The 22,095-nt window shown below is 40.4% G+C and overlaps 1 protein-coding gene across 1 annotated transcript in view; it reads right to left on the minus strand.

Moving 5' to 3' along the window:
* The window catches only part of RHEB (Ras homolog, mTORC1 binding), a 29,511-nt gene that overhangs the window by 2,369 nt on the left and 5,047 nt on the right, over positions 1 to 22,095 (minus strand). Inside the window, exons 2-7 of the mRNA XM_044424718.1 lie at positions 12,905 to 12,976; positions 10,492 to 10,559; positions 7,814 to 7,896; positions 3,433 to 3,489; positions 3,274 to 3,321; positions 1,204 to 1,285 (exon numbers count right to left, since the gene is read on the minus strand). Coding sequence (XP_044280653.1) covers positions 1,204 to 1,285; positions 3,274 to 3,321; positions 3,433 to 3,489; positions 7,814 to 7,896; positions 10,492 to 10,559; positions 12,905 to 12,976 — 410 coding nt within the window. The remainder of the gene's footprint in view (positions 1 to 1,203; positions 1,286 to 3,273; positions 3,322 to 3,432; positions 3,490 to 7,813; positions 7,897 to 10,491; positions 10,560 to 12,904; positions 12,977 to 22,095) is intronic.

Below are 22,095 nucleotides of genomic sequence, written 5' to 3' on the forward strand. Positions count from 1 at the left end.
AACTGCATAGAAAATTTACTAAAATACTGACTGCACTAATGACACTGACCCAGATCATTTGTGCAGAATGATATTTTTTGGTTGGCACACTGGAGAATCCAATGCTTGTCTCTTTATTTGTTCTGCTTAGCAAGAGTTATTTGCCAGTAAGGTACAATTCTGAAATGCACTCATTTCCAAAACTGTGCCACTGGACTCAAAAATGGTCCCTTCAGCATGTTAAAAACTGCAATGACAGTTAATTGAACAGTGTCTTGTTTAATACCAGATGTGCACAGTGTCTCCCGTGATATTTAAACATCAAATCAAATAGGTATTTACCAGTTAAATGCAGTTTTCTATGGACAAATTGTCCCCCAAGCAGCTATTCTACTTAGTATATATTCTCTGTGCAAATTATGTTTTACCGCAGTCCCTTCTAGCACTGAGAACCAATCAACAGCTTCTTCTACAGATGTTTAACCTCTTTGATTTTATTCAAATGTAACAGCAGTTGTCCAGTGGTATACTGTGGGTTAATTAACCCATGGACTAATTGCAGGGCTACACATGAGTCACTTCCTGATTCTATTAGCAACCTCCAAATGCCTCAATTCAAGTGTGGTTTTGCAGATATGTAAACACTTGGGGCTATTCATGAGTCAAATGACCCCACGTTAACCCATGGCTTATTCTTGGGTTTAACATGAGGTCAACTCCAAATGTACCTGTTTGAATATTGCAGAAATAACCTCTGAGTTAATGGAAAAAGGAAGAGGCACTTGTATAGCTCACATCCCTGCAATTTCTGAGTTAATTAACCCACAATTTGTTGCCAGTCCCTGTTGTTTGTTCAGAACAACGGCCTTCACGTTTCTGTTTCTTTACTTGAAAAGGAAAGGAGAAATATTCTGATATCCTCTCTGGAATTCTGAAAACTTTGCTTGTATCTGGATAAGGATAAGTCAACATCTAAAACCACTGTTTATCTTTTTAATTAATGCTTGTCTTTGCAAAAAGTTAAAAAGCCCCCAATCTGGTTGCACCTTTTTGCTGCAAGTTAAAGCTAAACTGACTCAGCAAGGGGCTGAGGAAAACGTTTAAATATTCTGTGAAATGCGCAGAATTCTGGGGCACAGCTATCTAGCTATCACATGTTTCTGAACAAAAATACTGTTAAACAATGACATGTTTCAATAGCAGGACTTAAAGAGAATTTGTTACCTGGTTTTCTTTAGCAGAAGATTCCAAGAAAGCTGCATTCCAGGATTCTGCTAAAGCTTTCCCTTCTTCATAGCTGATCACCCTGGGGAGTGGGAGAGCAGAGCAATCAACACAGAAAGCTATAGTTACACTTCAAGCAAGAATCTCTGAATCAATTCAAGACTCGAGCAATCTGACTGCTCAAAACTCACCAGACTGCTCAACATGTCAGCATTATGAGAACTTGCGCAGCAGACCATGAAAGTTTGACATATGCCATTTTTACCATTTCAAATTACTTTCTTTCACAGAGAAAGCTTTGCATTTGCCGTCATTAGAGAAATAAACAGCCGACACCCAGCTTTGAAGGAACAGGTGCTGAATATATTGCTAGAAGATGCATAATGAAAGCTAAAGCTTATTCAGACCGCACAGTGACATTAAAGCCCCACGAATGAACACATCTGCCCGGCCATGGCACTTAGCAGTGCCTCCAGTTACACACTACAGCAGCTGAACAAGCTCCAGTGCCTCCAGTTACACTACACACTACAGCAGCTGAACAAGCACTCTGCTGTGTATTATTCTGGGTACAGCCACTTGGAATAATAACTAGGTAAAGGCCATTTCCATTCACAGACTAGAAAGCATCTCATGGCTGACCACTCTAGAAAGGGACTATTATTTGAAAAGTCTTTCTTTCAAGAGTATCATTTCATAAAGTGTACCAATATAAGTATTTTGTCTATTACCACAATTAAGAGTTCCAGTAGAAATGCTTTGACAGAAAGTTCCTGTTTTCCAATTAGGCAATAAGACTTCTAGAAGGTTTGGTGAATTTTATTGTTCCTGGGAACACATTAGCCAAATTAAGCCACATTCTGTGCTCCTGACGACAGTGAGAACCATGAACCTAGTCACAGAAATAGCTGGGCGGTAAGTCACCCCTACATGAACAATCAGAAAGCTTTCGGAATTCCAAAATTGCAGTAACGGCAATGCTTGAAACACTGTGCCCAAGCAGGTCTGCAAGCTACACATCTGTCTTTCACCAGCAGCCTTCCAGCCTCTCCTCTGAGACTAGGGATGGGTTCAGGATTTAGGAGGCCTGCATGCCTGGTCAACAGACGCAGAAGGCTGTGGCGGCTTAGTACGCTCTTGAGAAGAGGCTTCGGGGTTGGCCCTCAAGGGACTGAGGCAGAGCAGAGAGGGCATTAAGGGGTAAAACCAGGAAAGGGATGGTGCAAAGAGAGCCAGAAGCTAAAGGCAGCAGAACTCTTATGACATCCAGGAGAAGTGCAAATAGGAAAGTGAATTTAAGATTGCTTGCTTACTGGATCAAGTAGCTATTAAACAGTCAAACATTTAAGGCAGTCATTCACTATGACTGCAACAAAGAAATATATGCTAATTAAAAAATAACTTCACTGGCTGTTATGCAAGTATTATTTATAGTAAGTGTTATGCAAATAGAAAATGCATGTAACTGTTCTTGGCTCTTATCCTGGAGCTCTGGGGACAGCCCAAACAGTTGCAAATATTTGCTTAAACACACACCATAACCATTCAATTTTAAAGTAAGTTTGCAGCTATGAAATTACAGGGGTTGGTACAGCTCTCGCCTGATTCTAAATGAAGTTGATGGGCGCACGTGGCATGCCCTGGAAAAAACATTTACAAAATCTTTCACCATGAGCCAGTTGCCTCCTCTCCTACTAATCTAATTGTCCTCACAGGACTGTTGGGATAACCCATGTAGGCTGCCCTGAAAGCCTCAGAAGAAGGGTAGGACACCAGCGTGATAAATGCAGTATATTCTTGGCTTCCTGCAATACTTGTCTGCAGTTAAGTAGGTCACCAACTGCCCAGGATTCCAGCCTTAGCTGAATTTGCATGCAGAGGCGAACAAGAGTCAGAAATAGGAATTAGACAGGTGCCAACTCTAGAATTTGGGGTGATGCATCAGAGGGGAAGATGGTAATTTAAAGGTACATGCAACTGAATTGGCCGTCTGTAAACTATGATTCTGTAAGTGCTGCAGTTATTTTAATTTTAACAGAACTGTCATTGTCTTTCAGAGGTATTCCATACCGTTCCATATGCAGGTCTTTTTTATTTCCAACCAACATAATGGGGATCCTATGGAAGAAAAAAAACAACACACAAACCATTTTCAGATCAGGAGAGAATGTCTAGGGTAATACGATAGCAAAATGAAACATGGAATGAAATGAGCGTGTTACTACTTACTGGACTTTTCCCACCATATCCAATAACTTGCCATGGATAACTTTAATCACTTCAAAACTGCAAAATAAAAGGATGAAATCATACACGCCCTCCAACGTTGAACCCCCTAACATTTCGAGCCAGCCCACAAATAATTCTTCATAGATTAAAGCCACATCATTTTATCTAACACTTAGGGAGTCTATTTGCCTAGAAAACGTAAGTGAAAACCCAATGCCAATGGTTCTTCATCATGTTTATTCAAACTGAAAACGAGAAATTAAAGCCCAGCTCCCAGCTTATCCATGACAAGAGAAACAGCTCAACTGCATGTGAATAATATTTCTTTCAGGTAACACTGACCCAGCTGAGCATTAACTCTAAGGACAACTATATATTTAAGATTGCAAAATTGGGGTAAGAAGGCTGTTCTAATGAGATGTGAGCTCAGTATCACTATAAATAAATAAATGCATGCCAGGTCATGTCCAAAGTAGTTGCGTTCAATGCAAATTACTGGCCTAATTCACTGGGAAATTCTCTTGCACAAGGCTCATTGAAATGAAGGCAAGCTACACAACCACAGGAGAGTTTATGAAAGAGACATTTCCAACAGTGTGGCCTTGAGCACGAAGGATAAAAGCAAGTCCACTGGGTCAACGAGGGGAAGGCTTCTTTTTGACACAGACAAACGGAAACAGAGAAGGGCAGAACTGCTACTGCGATGTTGGATCATTCATGGAAATGGAAGACAACCCATAAAACACAAATGGTGGAATTCCAAAACAGGACGGTACAATCTAAAGAAACAGTCACTGACCAAAAAAGGAGATGTTCACGCCAGCTCCTGCACCCACCCTACTCCTTCACTCCCCATCCATGGGCCAAGTTCATGTCATCCCGCCTTCTACATATGCACCGCAATCTCTGCATTTGATATCACAGAGCCCTGAAGTCCCTACTCATAATCTACATCCGGAGCTAACAGCATAGGGGCAGCTAACTGACTGCACCCTCACCTACATGTCCTATGCCTTCTCAGCCAAACTGGGCTGTGTGCAGCTCTGCACCAGCCAGTTTGCTGCCATTTCCACCGCTTCCCACATTGATGTGGCCTAGGAAACATGTTAACTGCATCTCCTGTCATCTTTCCTCCCCAGTTACTGTGCTTCAGGGTATTCCTGCCCCACCCTGCAAGGCTCAACTTGTTCACAGCCAATACACACTTTTATACATAGAAAGGAAACCAAGGTAAAATAATTTTGTAGACTGATTCTAGGGTGACAACCTGCACAACTGCCATGTCTGAAACATGGATGTCAGACTCGACAGGGCAGAGTGGAAAAAATGCATTTCCTTCTCTACAGTCTTCAAAAAATCAATGTGCAGGAAACTGTATGGCTCAAATAAAACTTGAACTTGTATCAATGTTTTTCCTTGGTGTGAAAACATGGCTTACTCAGAAAAACTAGGAAGGCTGCAGAGGGCTATCTGGAAACTTGCCTAAGTCCACCATATTTTTTTTAGTCTCTTCTTGGCTACAGACCTAACCTCACTCCCACTCTTGAAGGTTTGGACATGGGGAGAAATTCACTGAGGCAGCACCCTACACCAAACTGGGGGTCACAGCCAAGAAGTAAAGCCCAGCAAAGGCTCAGTTCATCTGCCAAAGCCCTTGGCAGAGACGGTATACAAAGCTGCATATATGGTCCTTTGCACTGTCATTGATTTTAAATTATGACACTTCAGTGACCTTAAACTGGAACAAGATGAGATAAGATAGAAAAAGACTGCTTGCTTCATAAGAGGCTGTATTAGTACGTTAACGTGCAATCTATGCACTTTTAGATAGAAAAAGGCCTACAGCTCCCAGCATGCCCCAGCCCATTATTGTGTCCCTTTTCATCCACCTTTTAGATACAAGATGGAAAGTTAATGTCCCTAAAGTTACACATAATAATGCTAAGAATGCCGGGGGGGGGGGGGGGTAAAAGCAGCATTTCCACATTTCAAAGCAAGTGACCAAGACCCTGTACACAACATAGATTTTACATAAGTTGTATCTGAGTGAGATTCAAACTAGTCATCTCAACAGATGGGAACAGAACTGTACATTGTAGATGTTCATGCTGTACATGCAGGTGCCTGGGTGAAGGGGCCACATTAATGCGCATAACATTTGGTATAGCCCCATCCTTAGTCCTGAGTTCATGTAATTACTTTGAATGGAGGAATACAACCTTGCTCTCCTCCCATTCCTCTTTGGACTTAGGAGTATGACACAGCAAATTCAAGGGCTGCCAACTCAGCAAAGCTGAGCAAGAAATCCATGAAGAAATTTAATTTGTTTCTGACAGCTTAAAGGTAAAGTTACAGAACAGCAGGCTGATCAAAGGAAACCATTCTTGCTTAGCAAGAGATCCTAACGATGCTAATCTCCAGAACCCATAAACAGAGTTCACGAAAATCAGCATGGTATGAGGTTTATAGTACACGGTCTCAAAATCAAGTTAGACTAAGACAGAAAAAAGACATCTACGTATGAGAAATTTGTACAAGAGAAGAGTACCTGAAAGTTTTTGGCATACTAATTTGGAAACTTTTAAAATAACATCAATGCTTTTATTAAGCCTGCTATACATAACATCTATTTTAAAATCCTTTTAACAAAAGCAAATGATCTTCTATCCGCCCTGCAGCCAAGAATGCACACATATGAGAAAGTGATAATTGAACTCCATCACAGAAAGTGGAGCTCGGGCAAAGGAAATTTCCAATGAAGAAAAAAAATGCCTCAGTACCAAGTGAAGGTTACCCAGTCCATTAAAATCTTGCCCTCTTCTGCCCTGTACAGTGTGTCCATATGTACTGCCCTCTTGTAAAGAGATCTGTCTGAGCGCTAATAGTGTACTGCAAATTAAACAAGGCTACCGTCTCACTTTACACAGGCCGATGGACAGTTGTAGGTTAGTAATGCCAAAAGACAACCTCATGTAAGCAAACTAAAGGTGAAACAGTCTGTATCTCTTTGGTGATATGCTACCCACAGTAATAGGCTTTAGGTTATCAAGCACTAATTGCTCTGTGATGGTGCCAAGGCTTCTCTTGCAGCAGGCAGGAAGAGCCAATATCAAATTAGTGGACAATTCCCCTTTGAAACAAATCCTTAGTCTCCCACTTTTAATACCCTCTCAATGGTATTAGTCTTAAGAAGCTATCAGGCATGAACGTTTTTTGTTTAAAAAGTCCTGTTCCACATTGGAACGTTACTCTCTTTCAATAGGTAAATGCTCTGTACTTCAGAAATTAAGGTAACGGATAGCCACCAGAATGCTTCATACTTGCACATTAACAGGTGAGGGTCACCTGCATACTGGTTACAGAAATAGCAGGTGCCTATGCTTCAGGAATATAGATCTGACAGGTGTCTATCCATGCACAGGCGGGCAAAGTGATACCGGCAGGTGCCACAAATTGAAACTGAAAAAAAGTCATTCCATTATTGTCATGCCAAGTCCCTATTCAAGCCGTACCATATTATATTCTAATTTTGTGGCAAGGTAAGAATTTTGTGCAATAGTGATTGGAGCTGGACTGGAGGCCTAAAGATCAAGATTCTAGCTGGCCATGAAGCTCACTGGATGATTTTGGGCTGGCCTCTGACTCTCAAGCTAACCTAGCGCACAGGGCGGTTGTGAAAATAAAATGGAGAGGAAGATTATGTAAGCTGCCTTGGGTTCCTTGCAGGAAAAAAGGCAGGATATAAATGTAATAAATAAATGTAATGGAGAGTACAGTTGTGGTTATAATCTAAGAAATGTATGTATTTTCTGACCACTAACCTACCGATAGCTCTGCACTGCTTGTGAGAATGGCATGCCACCAGCTGCTTACTAGTCTACTGAAGGCAAAGCAGGGGAAAGGACAAAAACTGCCTGAAATATTATTTAGTCCCTTTGCATTCCAGGCCTTCCTGTTTTAATGTTTTATGATTCATGGGGAGCAATACTTTATAATACATGTTGATTTAGGCCATGCTTTGTGACTCCTAAAACTGCACAGAAGTTGCATGTTGGGCCAGTTTCCGTCATCGAACAGCTCACTATGATGCACGTAGGTGGCTGTTTTGAACACTGAACAGCTGCCCGCAGCCTGTCATGTCATGTGAACCCAGGGACCATGGGTTATGCAAAGGTTAAATGAACAGGGGTTTACATGATACAACAAGTGGCGGTCAGGTAGTAAATATGTATATCCTCCAGGCACATACGGGCCACAGCTCACCAAAGTGGGCTGTTTTAATTGTGCAACCCAGATCAATAACTGCATTGTTTTCCACTGAAATAATTCAATGTTAAAAAGACAATATTGTCTTTACAGCAAAATATGTGGAATGACATACCTTTTTATTGACGTGACTGAGTAAACAAGAATGTAACCATTAATGTCTATGGAATACGTTTGAGGAAATATGGAGTATTCATCCTGTTGAAAGATAAGATTACATTTTAATGTTCTGTAGCTGCACAAACCGATTGATAAGTCAGAAGAAATGGGTTGGGGTAAACACATGGAATTCTCACATTGGTAGAATGCCCAGCACGAATGCGCACGTACCAACAACTTTTCAGGGCTCTGTCTTGCACTCCACTGGATACTTTGCATAGTTAAAGGATTACACTTCCTATACAAAGCTCTAGAAGAGCACCAATGACCCAGCTGAAAATACAGGAAGGCTGACATTTTACTGGCATGATGTGTCCATGCATTCAGTAAGTTTGTAAGTAGCAGCTTTAATGTAGGACTCCTGGGAAATGTGAGAACGGTTAATTTATCATTCCAATGCAGTGTCATTGAAAGCTGTTCTCCAACTTGATACATTACGCCAAAACAGACTATTCCTGTATTTAAATAGATCACAATTGTATTTCTGTAAACAACAGGAAATCATACCACCTGCTTACATAATTTAAAACAGTGGTTTTCAACCGCCGGTCTGCGAAAAAGCCCTGAGGAGGAGCTGCAGAGGGGCAGCACATAAGAACAGCGACCTGAGCTCAGCCCACTCTCCCTGCTTGCTCAGGACGGCTGCCGTCGCCAGGGGAACTGATCCACGGCAGCACTTTCCCTCCTCTTGCCATGATCAGCTCAGCTCCCCAGGTGAGCGGGTGGGCTGAGCGGGCGGTGCTGCCCTTATATGCAGTTCTGAGAATGCCACCGCTGCCGCTACCCCCTCGGCGTGCTGTGTGGGTGGCTCCACGCTGCCTGGTGCTGGTCTCGCACCGTCTGACAAGGCGAGCGGTGCAGCCCTCTCCCAGGCTGTGCTGCTGATCGCAGCTCCTTGTCGGCAGCGCAAGGCCAGAGCCGGGGAGCTTGGGGCCACACGCACGGTGCGCCGAGGGGGCAGGAGCATTCTCAGAGCTACACAGCAGGGCAGCAACCCGCGCTCAGCCTGCTCTTCCCACTCGCTCAGTGCCGCTGCTGTCACCAGGGGAACCCAGCTGACGGTAGCGGGAGGCGGGAAAGAGCTCTGACCTCGCTCTGGTGTCCAAACATAAAATACAACGATTGTTGCAATTTTGGATATCACTGGAGCAAGAATATCTGCCTCTAAGTTATAGAGCAATTAAATCGTTACTTGTATTTTCTGCAACATTTTTGTGAAAGGAGATTTTCAGGCCTCTCATTGATAAAAACCAAACAGAGAAACAGAACGGATGTCAGCGCAATGCTTCATCTCTCGGAAACAACACTGCAGCCATGACTATCAAGTATTCTTGAAAAGAAGCAGGAGCAGATTTCACTTTAGCCTTATTTGAATTAAATATTGCTCTCTAAAATTTTCAGTTGTATTTGATTACATTTAATTTCAATATTTTATTCTTTTATTAGCATTTTTACTGCTTGGTTTCTGGTTATTTTAGAGAATTATCATTTTTGGTAAAAAATAATCATTTTTGGTATTATATTTAAAAACTAATACATAAAATAATATATTATATATATAATGCTTTTATTTCTGAGTCTGCAGTCCCCGAAATTTTTTTTTCCTATTTTTGTCCATCCCCAGTTGTAAAAAGGTTGAAAACTGAATACTGACTTAACACATAATCATTGGCATTATAAAGTGTTGATTAAAGATCAATGAATTGGCCAGTTTCAACAGCATACCCAACTATTTAAAAATGATTGTTTTGTTTTATGCAACGCAATAAAATCATTAAACCAGACTTGACTTCCTCCATCTTTGCTATGGCTTGGATTCCATAAGTTAATTCACTGAGGCTTAAGGAAGGGAAGCATTCTATTTTCTTCCCCTGTCACTTCTGTGCCCAAAATTCTTCTCTGACAGGCTGAGGAGTGGAAATGGCTTTCCTGAACAATATGGGATGCACCAGGAGCTGAGAGGAGAGGAACAGAAACTTTTGTTCTGTGAACTTCCTTGTGTTAGTGTTGTATCATAAGTTATCTTTTAAAAGATTTCCCATATTATTATCTGTTTTAGAAACATGTTTGCTCTGGCAGGCATTTGGGAATGGTCCAGGCTGGTGAGTTTGCACTGAACTAGTTTTAGTTTTCTAAATTGGTCTTAGAGTTTCTAATTTGGGTATTTTGTATAATTTTAATACTTAACTAATTAAATATATTTTAAACTTTTGTATTTTTTATGAATTATTTAAGTTTTTAATGTTTTGAGCAGCCTTGAGATGCAATCATTGGGAACAGGTAGTATATAAACAAACATAATAATAATGATACACTGTTTCAATGTTCTTGTTCTTATTGTTTAAACTGTATGCTATCTCAATCGGCTTTTAGCAAATAAAGTAATACATGTTAAAAATATTTTTAAAGGTCTATGTTATTCATTTAACAGGTATATAAGTCTTTAGTGCATTTGTACGAGTGTTTGCATTACTGTAAAAGAAGGCTTCTAATGTTCCATTTCTTAGCAGAGTTCATGCTATCTAAAAATAGACCATACTGGGTAAAGAATAGTTTCTAGTGCCTTTAACCACATCACAGCAGTTTTAAGATATCAACACTGGAAACACCAAAATGGCAAGGAAGATCACTTACCTGGCCAGCTGTATCAACTACCTGAAGATGATATTCTTGACCATTTACTGTAATCAGCTTTGTGAATGCTGGACAAATGAGAAAAAGGCACTTTAGTATTTTACATGCAAGATCTCTCAGTACAGTTAAATGGTTGTTTGATGACTCCTATTATTAGTATCAGGATAAAATACCCTGGCTCTCACTATGAACATTTGAGTTATAAAATAGTAAAAACACTTGCATTTTAAAAAATCTTTGCAAATAGTAAAACAAGCCACATTCAGATTATTACAGAAAAAAGACTTCTAATCAGATATTTAATGATTGTTGTCTTTATAGCTAAGTAATCACAATGACCAATGCAAAGAATTGGAAAGAACAAATTTTAAAGTTTAAATATTTTAATTATGATTTTATCCTCAGTTGAGTGTTATTATGATATATTTATTAGGTGTCTTATATTGTAAGCCGTCCAGAGATGAACGTGACAGAAATACCCAAATAAATAACCAAATAAATAAAGTGAGCTACTCCAGAAGATTCAATAAATCGAAGGGAAATGCAAACCTAGGTTAGGAATGCTGAAAGAGTAACAGGGGAACACACTATCTGAACAGCAGAAAATAAAGAAAAGATGGAAACAATATATGAAAGCACTATACAGAAGATATAACCAGCTGACAGACTCCTTCAATTGCTGATGGCAATGCACTCAAAAACTCAAGATGACCCCACACAGCAGTTTCACGCAAGCGTTGAATAACTGGGGTTGCGGAGAGGAGACAGGACACAAAAATGTCACTTGGAGAACTCCATGCTGGAATCACAAGACTGAGCAACATTCCTCAAGAACCACCTTCTTCTTCTACCATTCAAGCAGAAGTGGAAGCAGAGCAGTGCAGTGCAGTATCCCTCACTCCCAGTTCAGGCAGTTGCTCCAGCAGGATACCATGGCAGATGGTACTGAAAGCTACTGTGACACACAAGAGTATCAACAAGGTCACACTCTCTCCCCCAACACAGCTCATCGTGCAGAGCAACCGTTTCCATGCTAAAACCTGGCCTGCAACTTGACTGAAATGAATCCAAAGAATCAGTCTCCAAGAATGCCTGAAGTTGGCTGACCACCACGCACTCAAGAACCTTGCCTGGGAAAGGCACAGCTGCCACTTGCCCAAAGTTGTTAAGATCTTCCAGATCCAGGGAGAATTCTTCAAGGGTGGGCTCACTGCCACTTTTTCAGATGGCATGAGACCACTCCCTCTCACAAGGAGGCATTAATCTCTGCCCTGTTAATATTTAGGTGGCAAGAGGGACAAGGATCTAGTACAGAAGTGACTGCATAAACCCCTCCAAGCAACCTGCCAACATCCACCAGTGGTATCAACCAAAACTCATCTAAGGAAGTTGGCCAAAGCTCTGCTGTGGGTATCTCTCCAGATTCACTTGCTCTCACACTGGAGTCTATGTCCCAGTGATGCAAGAGATTTTGTCTTAGAAGTCCCTAGCAAAAATGTTAGAATGGGCTCCAGACTGGTGTGCAGTGTCCTTAGGGCCAGGATGTAATAAACCCTTGATGGCCCTGAAAAGCTGTGATGGGTGGCAAATAGAAAATTGAAGGCACGAAGTAAAATGCTGATTCTTTGCCATTCTCCCTGCCTGAGAAACTTCACTAGGTAACCTTTAATCAGCAAACTCCTGCTCCCCCGCTTGCTCCTCCACATCATCAGAAAATCGATCTGAGCAATCTAAAATTAGTGAAAGACAGGCCAGCTCTGTACCATGGAGCTGTACAGAGAGGGTATCCAGGAAGGATCATGGCTACTGCCCATGTCATTCTTCCATTCCTCAGATCAACCAGGGTTTCAGCAAGAGGGCCAGCTATATCAGTCAGAAACCTCTCCGAGAGCATCTGGAAACCATTGGGATCCATTAGCCTTTGGGGTAGACAGTCCTAATAGGTCCCCCCCCCCCTTACAGAGGGGAAAGGCTGCCAGTCTAAATCTCAACAGGCGATGATCAGACCATGACAAACAGAATGAATCACCTTCAGGTCAAAAGCCTCCCAGGAAAAAAAAAGCAGCAGCAAAGATGGCAATGAGGACAACAACAGATCTGGAGTGTGTTGAGCCAATGGCAGGTTAAGACAGTCCTATAGTTGTCACAAAGGTCATGAAATCCTTAGCCACCCCAGACAAAGCGTCATCAGCTTGAATGTTAACCTCCCCCAAAACCAGCAGTGCAGGGGGCCTGAGAGGGTGATATACCAGTTCATAATTTCGAATCTGTTCTGCTGGCCAAAAGCAAGATGCAAGCACTCTTTGGAAGAAAATGAAAAGGACAAAAACAACAAACAAAGCCTGAATTGAGGAAAGTTAATTAAGAAAGAGTTCTCATTGCAAGCTCAGAGGAGAAGCTCAGAGTTACTTACTATTTTCTATGGTAGGATCGTATGAATCAACAAACTGGCCTTCCACAAACTGAATGGTTAAAGATGATTTCCCTGTGAAGAAAGCAAAGTATATGTTAAAACAGTGGTGCACACAGTACATTAATTATGTTTTGCCACCACATTTGGAGAGAAATCGTCTGTCTTTAAAAAGAACAAACAAACCAGGATGTCAAAAGCTGCTTAGGATTCGATGCTATGCATGCTTAGATAAAAATTCTTCAACAATTGCAGTACTTTCCCCCCTAGAAACATGCATAGAATCGCACATACAAGTGAGCTGGAGAATGCCTTGTGAAAATTCTAGTTTTTACCACCCCTCCATTTTGTATTTGAATATGATTGAGGCCTAATTTAGTAAGTTAATGAATTTCTCCTTTGGAACAGCAAGTCCACATACCACTTCACCAACAGATCCTGAAATTTCTCTCCACAGGGATCCACACATTTTGGCTTAGCTTACTAACAACACCTGTTATTTGGGACAATTTTCAGATGGATAGCTGTGTTAGTCTGCTGCCCCCAAAACAAAGAGTCTTGTGGAACCTTGAAGATGAATAAAGTTAATTTGGCATAAACACTCATGGAAAGGGCTGACTTCATCAGATGCAAGATCCAACTAAGTGGATACTGTCTACAAAAGCCTATGTCATAATATGTCTTAATCTTTAAGGTGTTGCAACACTCTCTTGCTGTGACTTGTGGATGCTACTGAATCCTACGTTCTCTGAGTCCTGAAGCATGATCAGAGAACTCAAAGAATGAAGGTTGCTTCTCCTAGTGCTGGGTTTTTATAGAGGATTAAACCACTTTTGCCATTTTCTGGTAAAAAACAGTGGGAGAAAATCGGCTCTTCCTTTCTTCTATGACAAAAGCAGGTTACATTGCCATTTTTGTAATCAACCCCTGAGCAAGACTCAAGCAGCCAAATCTCTTGTTTTCAAATAAGATGTGGCCATTTAAAGCTTCTGTGGTAGTTCTAAGTTTTTCAACAAACTCAGCTGAAAACCTTGCACTAATGGATGACCATGACCCAACACCTAAGTTATGATAACCTGTCTGACTGAATTGAAGCCACCCCAAAACTTAAGGAAGGCAGCATCTTGACACAGCATCTGTGCACTATTGAGTAGGCAGATGCCACTTTACTTGTCCATGGTGTTATTTTTCTTCCAAAAGCAGCAGAATACATTGGAATTTAGAATATGCATTGCTCAACATACATCCAAAGTGGGGTTTTTTTCACAAGGGCTAACTGGACATGAAACTACGGATTGGTTCAAAATCGGGAAAGGAGTATGGCAAGGCTGCATAATGTCACCTTGCCTATTTAACTTACATGCAGAGCACATCATGAGAAAGGCGGGCCTAGATGAATCACCAGTTGGAATTAAGATTGCTGGGAGAAATATCAACAACCTCAGATATGCAGATGATACCACTCTCATGGCAGAAAGTGAAGAGGAACTAAAGAGCCTCTTGATGCGGGTGAAGGAGGAGAGTGCAAATGTTGGCTTGAAACTCAACATTAAGAAAACTAAGATCATGGCATCCGGTCCTCTCACTTCCTGGCAAACAGATGGGGAAGAAATGAAGGTAGTGACAGATTTTATTTTCCTGGGCTCCAAGATCACCGTAGATGCGGACTGCAGCCAAGAAATTAAAAGACACTTGCTCCTGGGGAGGAAAGCTATGGCAAATCTAGACAGCATACTAAAAAGCAGAGACATCACCCTGCCAACAAAAGTGTGTATAGTCAAGGCTATGGTTTTCCCAGTTGCAATGTATGGCTGTGAAAGTTGGACCATAAGGCAGGCTGAGCACTGAAGAATTGAGGCCTTTGAATTGTGCTGGAGAAGACTCCTGTGAGTCCTTTGGACTGCAAGGAGTTCAAACCAGTCAGTCTTAGAGGAGATCAACCCTGACTGCTCTTTAGAAGGCCAGATACTGAAGATGAAACTCTAATATTTTGGCCACCTAATGAGAAGGAAGGAATCACTGGAGAAGACCCCAATGCTGGGAACGATTGACGGCGAAAGAAAGGGACGGCAGAGGATGAGGTGGCTAGATGGAGTCACCAAAGCAGTCGGTGTGAGCTTGGGTGGATTCCAGGGGATGGTGGAGGATAGGAGAGCCAGGAGGAATATTGTCCATGTGGTCATGATGGGTCGGACATGACTTTGCGAATAACATAACATGTGAAATGATATCTTAAAAGCCTATTAATTATTGGTTGGGGATTAGAAGAGTTGTTTCAGTGGTCTAGCTCCTTTCAGCCTTGGTTTCTGACGTCAAGTATGAAGTGACTGAATTTGCACAACACAACAACCTCAACCCATCATAAAATGCAACTCATAATGGGCTTTCATGTCATGTGAACCCACACTAGTTCCTCCACAGTGGCTTGTGAATAAGCAACAAGTCTCCCCAACAGCTCATGATTGGATTGCTGTGATATATGATGGTAACCACCATGTCACAATATTTCAGTCTGAAAGCTGTATTACAGTTAAAATTGTTTAAAAATGAATATACTATTTCAAGTAGTAAAATCCTGAAAAAAATCCTCCTTCTTCAGTAATATATAAATGCACACAATAAAGTTTGCTCTTTAGACCAAATAAATTCTAAATGATGGACTGACACCCTCTTTTGGATGGCAACACTTTGGTAGATGCATATTTGAAGAGGATTACCAAGTGACAGTGCTCGTACTGGACAACAATCAGAGACAGTAGCAGACACTGAAGTACAAACCTCTCCATAATTTCTCTGAAGTGACCAGGGCTGACAAAGCCAAGACACCACATCCAAATAATATTGGGGCTTTATGCTACTAGGATTAGCATGGCTTCACCATAAACCAAGTTCAAGATCCCAATTAGAACTCAAGAAGTTGCCTTATATTAATGACAGCACAAGTTCAACTCAGCTGGTATTGTCTACACGAATCGAAGGAAGTGTCTCAGCCCTGCCTGAAGATGACAAGTACTTTAAAGGAACCAGGTATGATGGATGACGTTTCTGTGATACAGAAGAGATATGGACTCTGCATTCTTTGTTCCAAGTGATGGAAAATGATACACATGTTGAGCGAACATGTGTTACATCATTTAACAACAATTTTTGTTTTGAAGCCTACTATAGCACTTGTCCAGCTATTTCAACTACGACTTGATCATCAGTCCAGGAATCTCACATTCTTGTTACAAGGACCTGGCAATAATCTTCAATAAACTTCAGGCTCCATATGCTATTATAGTTCTCACTTAGAAATAGCTTTGTATATTTATTTCTTAGAACTTCTAAGAAATGTAATGGAATTCAGGTCACAGACTTGTCTTTATCTTTTTGCCCCTTATTACCAGTTATGTCAATTCTTGAGCTTGAGTCTCTGCCCAGTCATAAGATACTCATCACCATTGTAGGCACTTGGAAATACTCTTAACTTTCAAGATATAGCTGCACGTCAGTAACCCATCTTTGCATGAAATAGCTGCTAGTATCTGCCTGATATATTTGCCAACAACAGGCAATATGAAATGCTATCTGTTTCTCAAGCCGCATTGTACTCTGCATTTTAGCTCCACATTTCTAACAGTGAAATATAAATTAAATGAAATAAGGATAAAAGCAGTATTTCAATGTATACAGCAACAAGATAAACTACCTGCAGGCTTGCATAATCACTTTTAAAAAATTGACCCAGCACCCTCACCTGTGGTATACAGGTGTGTTTGATTATACAAGCAAGACTGTATACATAGGATTTCTTAATTGTTATGCATTAGTTATTTCTATTAAGTAACTGAAGTTTCCTCTTGCTTAACAGTGTCATTTGCACTATGCTGGGTCTGATCAAGGTCCCACTAAAAAAGAACTCTTTTCATGAAGCCCAGCAATTGACAGACACTAGGTGCAGTCCCGTTCCACCCCCCCCCCCCGTGTGTCCAGTCAGGACAAGTAGCACCTGGATTTTTAAAATCATCCCAATACTGAGCACTTTATTCTACGCTTGGTTTACACTCCCAAGGGTATAGTAAGAGATAAAAATGTGAGAGCATGATCTATTTATAATATCACTGCCAATTCAAGTGGGAATTGACAAAATACACATTTGGATTTCCCACTCACATTTGCTTCACTGGCAGAAGAAAGACTGATTCTATTCCCTCTGAGCCTAATCCTCCTTCCTTTGTACTTGATTGCTTCAAGGGCAGAAAAAGACCTCAGTCTTCCCTAAAAGGACTAGGAGACATTCTGCAATTACTTTATTGGTCACTTTGGCAGAAATGCTTAAGCTTCAGTTTGACGGGGACCAAATCATTACTGCTAGTCTAAGTTAAAACATTTCTCTGATGCTGAATTTCCCCCTCTAACTTTTCATTCACAAAGCTTAGTACAAGGCATCCAAGCACATATTTTTAAGCAATCAAAACCAAGCGGAAATCCCAGAAGTGTATATATTAAGGGCAGGGAGGCATCCAATGTTTAGAGAGTTGCTTTGTGGGTGGTGCAGAAAGAACAAAAATTTGAGGTCAAACCATTCTGCCCATTACTCTACAAAAATGTGTGGTCTTCGAAAACAGTTCCCATTTTTCTGAATCTATTGTCACAGATTGTAAATTGCAAGTAGCAAACCAGATTAGCATGAAAAAGAATATAAAGAAGATGCCAGTCAGGCTCTTTGCCAAAGTGTGGGCAGGCAAGCAGCACGCTCAGCTATAGTTCAGGAATGACCAAATGGCACTGGAATATAGGATAAAATTGCAGTCAACCAGGATAATGCCAGAATAGTTCCTGACTACTTTCAATTCTGAGTGGGAAGAGAAAGAGAACATGGCATCTTTACATCTGAAATGTCTGTGTGTACCAAGACTGTTGGCACAGCTTGTCTTCACGTTAGAGTACCATCTGTGAATCAAAGCTGGAACAGCCCTGGAGTTGCTTTTACTCAACATACAGCGAGTACTTCAGCCTTCAATGCAGAGCTGGCTGGGGCACACTGGGAGATGCAGGTCTTTTTTCTGTCTTAACTTGCCTAGTGCTGCGCTTCTAATCTCTATTCCTCCCCATGTTGCAGTAGCAGAGGTAATGTGAGAGAGAAGGTACCCTACTGGTATTTTCCCCCATGTCTTCCTTGGAGGTCTAATTCACTGATGTCTCCCTTTCTCTCCAAGCCCATTTCTTTCCTCCCTGCAACAGGAAGCAGAGATTAACAGGAAAGAAGTAGAAAGGGCCAGAGTCAACTGGGTACAAATCCCCTCTTGCTCTTTCTCACACACTCACAGAAACTTCAGATGGATTATTTCTAAATCGGTTGTTGTGGAATATGTTTCAAACTATTATGATGCTATATTTACTCATTTTTAATAGTTTTGGTCCCTTTTGACCCTAAGCAGCTTGTTTCCATTATCTTCCCCAACAAACAAATTCTTGAAAAATTATAAATAGCTCTTAGATTACTGAATCATGTAAAACTGAATTTCAGAAAGTCACTCTTTAGCCTCTCATTACTTGTTAATGCAGCTTTAACAAAGAAAACAAAACAGAAACTTGGTAGTAACCAGAAATGGTATCCTTGCAGTTGAATGGTGGGGAAAAGGCATCTGCATTAGCTTAGCTTCCTCTCAGAAGGGAGAAGGCAGTCTCACATTGGCTTGTTTGCCCCCAGACAAGGGGCAAAATACTCTTCCATGTTATCCCATAACACACCATGTTGAATCAAAATACTGAAAATATGTGCTGAAACCTAAAGTGTGATCTTATTTTCCCACACCTAATACTGTTAACCAACCGGAAAGTCAAAAGTGATAAACCCCCTTTCACTCCTCGTAATAATCCAAATATATGATTCTCAGTAACTTCTCTTTCCATATTTCCACTATAAGAGCTCTTCAACAGCCACTGCAGTGGACAACATGACAAAACTAACCTTAACTTTACTGCGTTTTATATTTAAAGACAGTTTTGCTTCCAGCAAACCTCTTTCTGTCAGTTATAATCCATTACTGAATTAAGGAGAAGTGTACATTGGTCTTCTGTCAACTCTATGATTTTTCTTTTCTTTTCGTCATCCTCCTACTCTTTTGGAAAACACAGTGCATGCTATTCTTACAGCATCCAGCAGTCAGTAATGATAGCACAACAAAAGAGAGACTAGACTGCAAGACACACCATACAGAGGACTACTGAGACATGGCCCAGAAGTCAAAACATGGAATGCTGCTTTCCTTTCCTTCCATTTTTTTCTTTCAAAAAAGCTTTCTTGTCCACATAGTTGGTGAGAACAGTTCCCAAGTATGTAGGCACAGTCTCTGACTAGCCTCCATCTCTTGGACATGTGCATCTGTAGCCTGTAGAGTTTCTGCCTTTACTCATGGCCTCTAACTACCTTTCTCTTTGTTAGTTCCTATTTGCATGCTACTGTGACTTACAACTTTTAACATTCTAGGGTTGCCTGCCCCCCATAATTTTAAATAGGGTCAATAAAAATCAATTATTTTAAAAAAGGAAATACAAATATTTTTAAATTGAAATCAATTTTTGATAGAACACTTTTTGAGGAAAAATCTATCTAAAGATAGTTTTCTATATAAGATACATTATAGTCCAAAGATTATTCATCATGAAATAAGGATTAGTTTTCAATTAGGTAGCACGAGGCTGTATATTCATGCAATGTTTACATTTTTTGGAAAATGGTTATTGGGCAATTTTTCTATCTAGAAGATATTATTACAGATATTTGGTTTAACAGTTCTCACTTGTGCCTGAAGAGATCGGGTACCTCTTCATCACAGCAAAAATGTTATAAAATAAACACACAGAGTTGAGAAAAAGACCTTAATTCCACTGTTGCTTTGCAAATCTATGTACATAGAAACAACCCCTCACCTCTAAAGTGCTATGTTTCAAAAAATTCAATGAACAGAAGATTATTGGGAGTTGAATAAATCTGCGCAAGATTTATTGCACAAGTATGAGGAGGGAGGGTCAAGCAGTAAAAATGAAAGTGAAAACTTTTGAGCAGAGTATTGCACAATCTTTCCATCTTTTTGTGTATCAATCTTTCAATCTTTTTGTGTATAGCCTGATGTTTATCATATTATTTCTTCCCTAGAAGGGAAAAACTTAATGGCAGCAGACTGTAAATGGCAGCATACCCAATTTGGGAATATTTTAATGACATTTCTTTATCTACGGGTAAGGCAGGCATGCATACAAATTATTTAGAAAATCTAGTCTTACTGACTAGTGATTTAAATCTATTTGACTTAAATCAAATCCACCCTAATTTAAAATCATCTCATTATTTTTCTTAAATTTCAAGAGTCCTTCATTGGTGCACAATCTATCGGTTCAGGTTTCCACATCACTTTAACAACTTCTAATTGCACCCTTAGGACTTGGTTTACAGAAAATAGAAGTAGATCATGCTCAGTAAGCTTCACCTAGAAATTGGCTGCCAATAATAGATTGTTTAGGTTGTTAACTAAACATCCCAGTAGTTAACCCAACAAGAAGTCATACATTAACTGCTGGGTTGCTTAGACCCTAAACCACCCATCACTCTGGGTCTGCACATCACACTGACAACGCCTGACTGCAGCCATGGGAGGCTGCTTAGAGAAACAACAAGCAGCTTGCATCCCTGTGAATTGTGTGTGAAATAATCCATGTTTGCCACTAAGGTGTATGGACTGGGTCAATCTGAACAGTATTTGAAAGAAGGCCCTACACCTCACAAAGACTGGCTCTCCTGTTATATTACATGCTTTGGAATCAGTAAGAGCACCCTCTTGACTCTTCTACCTATCAACCATGTTTAAATAGCAAAGACATATAAAGCAGCTTCCCTAACCAGGTGGGCTCCACGTGAGGTGGAATGACAACTGCCAGCGTTCCCATGCTAGTTAGGAATTATGGGAGTTGCAGTTCGAGATATCTGGAGGACACATGGTTGGAGAAGGCTGATATGGAGAGTTGCTCTCAACAGCTTCCTTCAAACAAACTGAAAGGTTATTTTATTCTAGTGATTGATCAAAGCCTTAAGCCTGAATGCTTTCTGAAAGAACAATGAACTGGCACCAAACTAGAAATATTTAAAGGAACACAGATTATCTATTTTAATTTTTATAAAAATGCACCTATAAATTAGATATTCTATTTTCTTGGTTTCACTTTACCACCTTAAACTGCAGTTGCCAATCAATGGATCTGAAAAAGGGCAAAACAGAAACTGAACTAAGACCTACAACTTCCAGCATGTTTACTGGGTCATACTGGGAGTTATAGGCTATTTTTCTGTCTAAACTTGTATAGGACTGCAACTGAAATGAATTAACTCTCATTATATCCTTGTCTAGAAAAGCAGCATCCACGAAAGCAAAAGACAGTGACACACTTTCCTTTGGCAAGGGATTATAAATACAAACAAATAATTATTGGACCAATTTAGGTATTCTCCAAACCACAGGCAAGCTTTGCAAGCAGGTTCTAAGGTAGAACCTCTATCTTCTTTAAGTTCTGCTGAATGCTAATGGAGTGCAAGCTCAAAGTCACACCATTATTGATCATCCCCAGAAACCCATGAATTGCTTCATATACGATACAACACAAATTGCACTTCAGGAATGGTATTCATCAGAATATTCATCAGCCAAGGCCAAAAAGTCATGATATACATGCAAATCTATGCATAAACAACAGAAAACAAAACATGCAAATCAGCCAAAGACATTTGTTCACAGTATTTCAGACAACCCTGAATAACCAATTCAATATTTATATTGATGCTTGCTGAAAAGATACATAAAACAAATGACTGCAAGTCAAGCTTAGGAAGAGGTATTGCACATTATTCAAATAAACCAAACTAGAAGGTCAGGACTAAGCTGAATCTGACAGCATTAAATAGCTTCTGGCTGCCACATCATGGAGATGCAAAATTTAATTCCATTGGAGTCTATATTCATAGACTACAGAGCATGCTTCACAATCTGATCTATACAGAAAAGCAGCAAGAGTAGAGAAGACTTGCTGTATGAACAAGGTACCCTAGGTAAATATGTCAGCTGTTCAACCGAGTAAGCATTGTTGCAAGTAAGAATAGAAAACCCATGAAATATTTTGTAGGAAACTCAGGAGTTAATTCTAGCACAGTGTCCTTA

Source organism: Varanus komodoensis, unplaced genomic scaffold, assembly GCF_004798865.1.
Source record: "Varanus komodoensis strain SLA01 unplaced genomic scaffold, ASM479886v1 scaffold15, whole genome shotgun sequence".
NCBI lineage: Eukaryota > Metazoa > Chordata > Lepidosauria > Squamata > Varanidae > Varanus > Varanus komodoensis.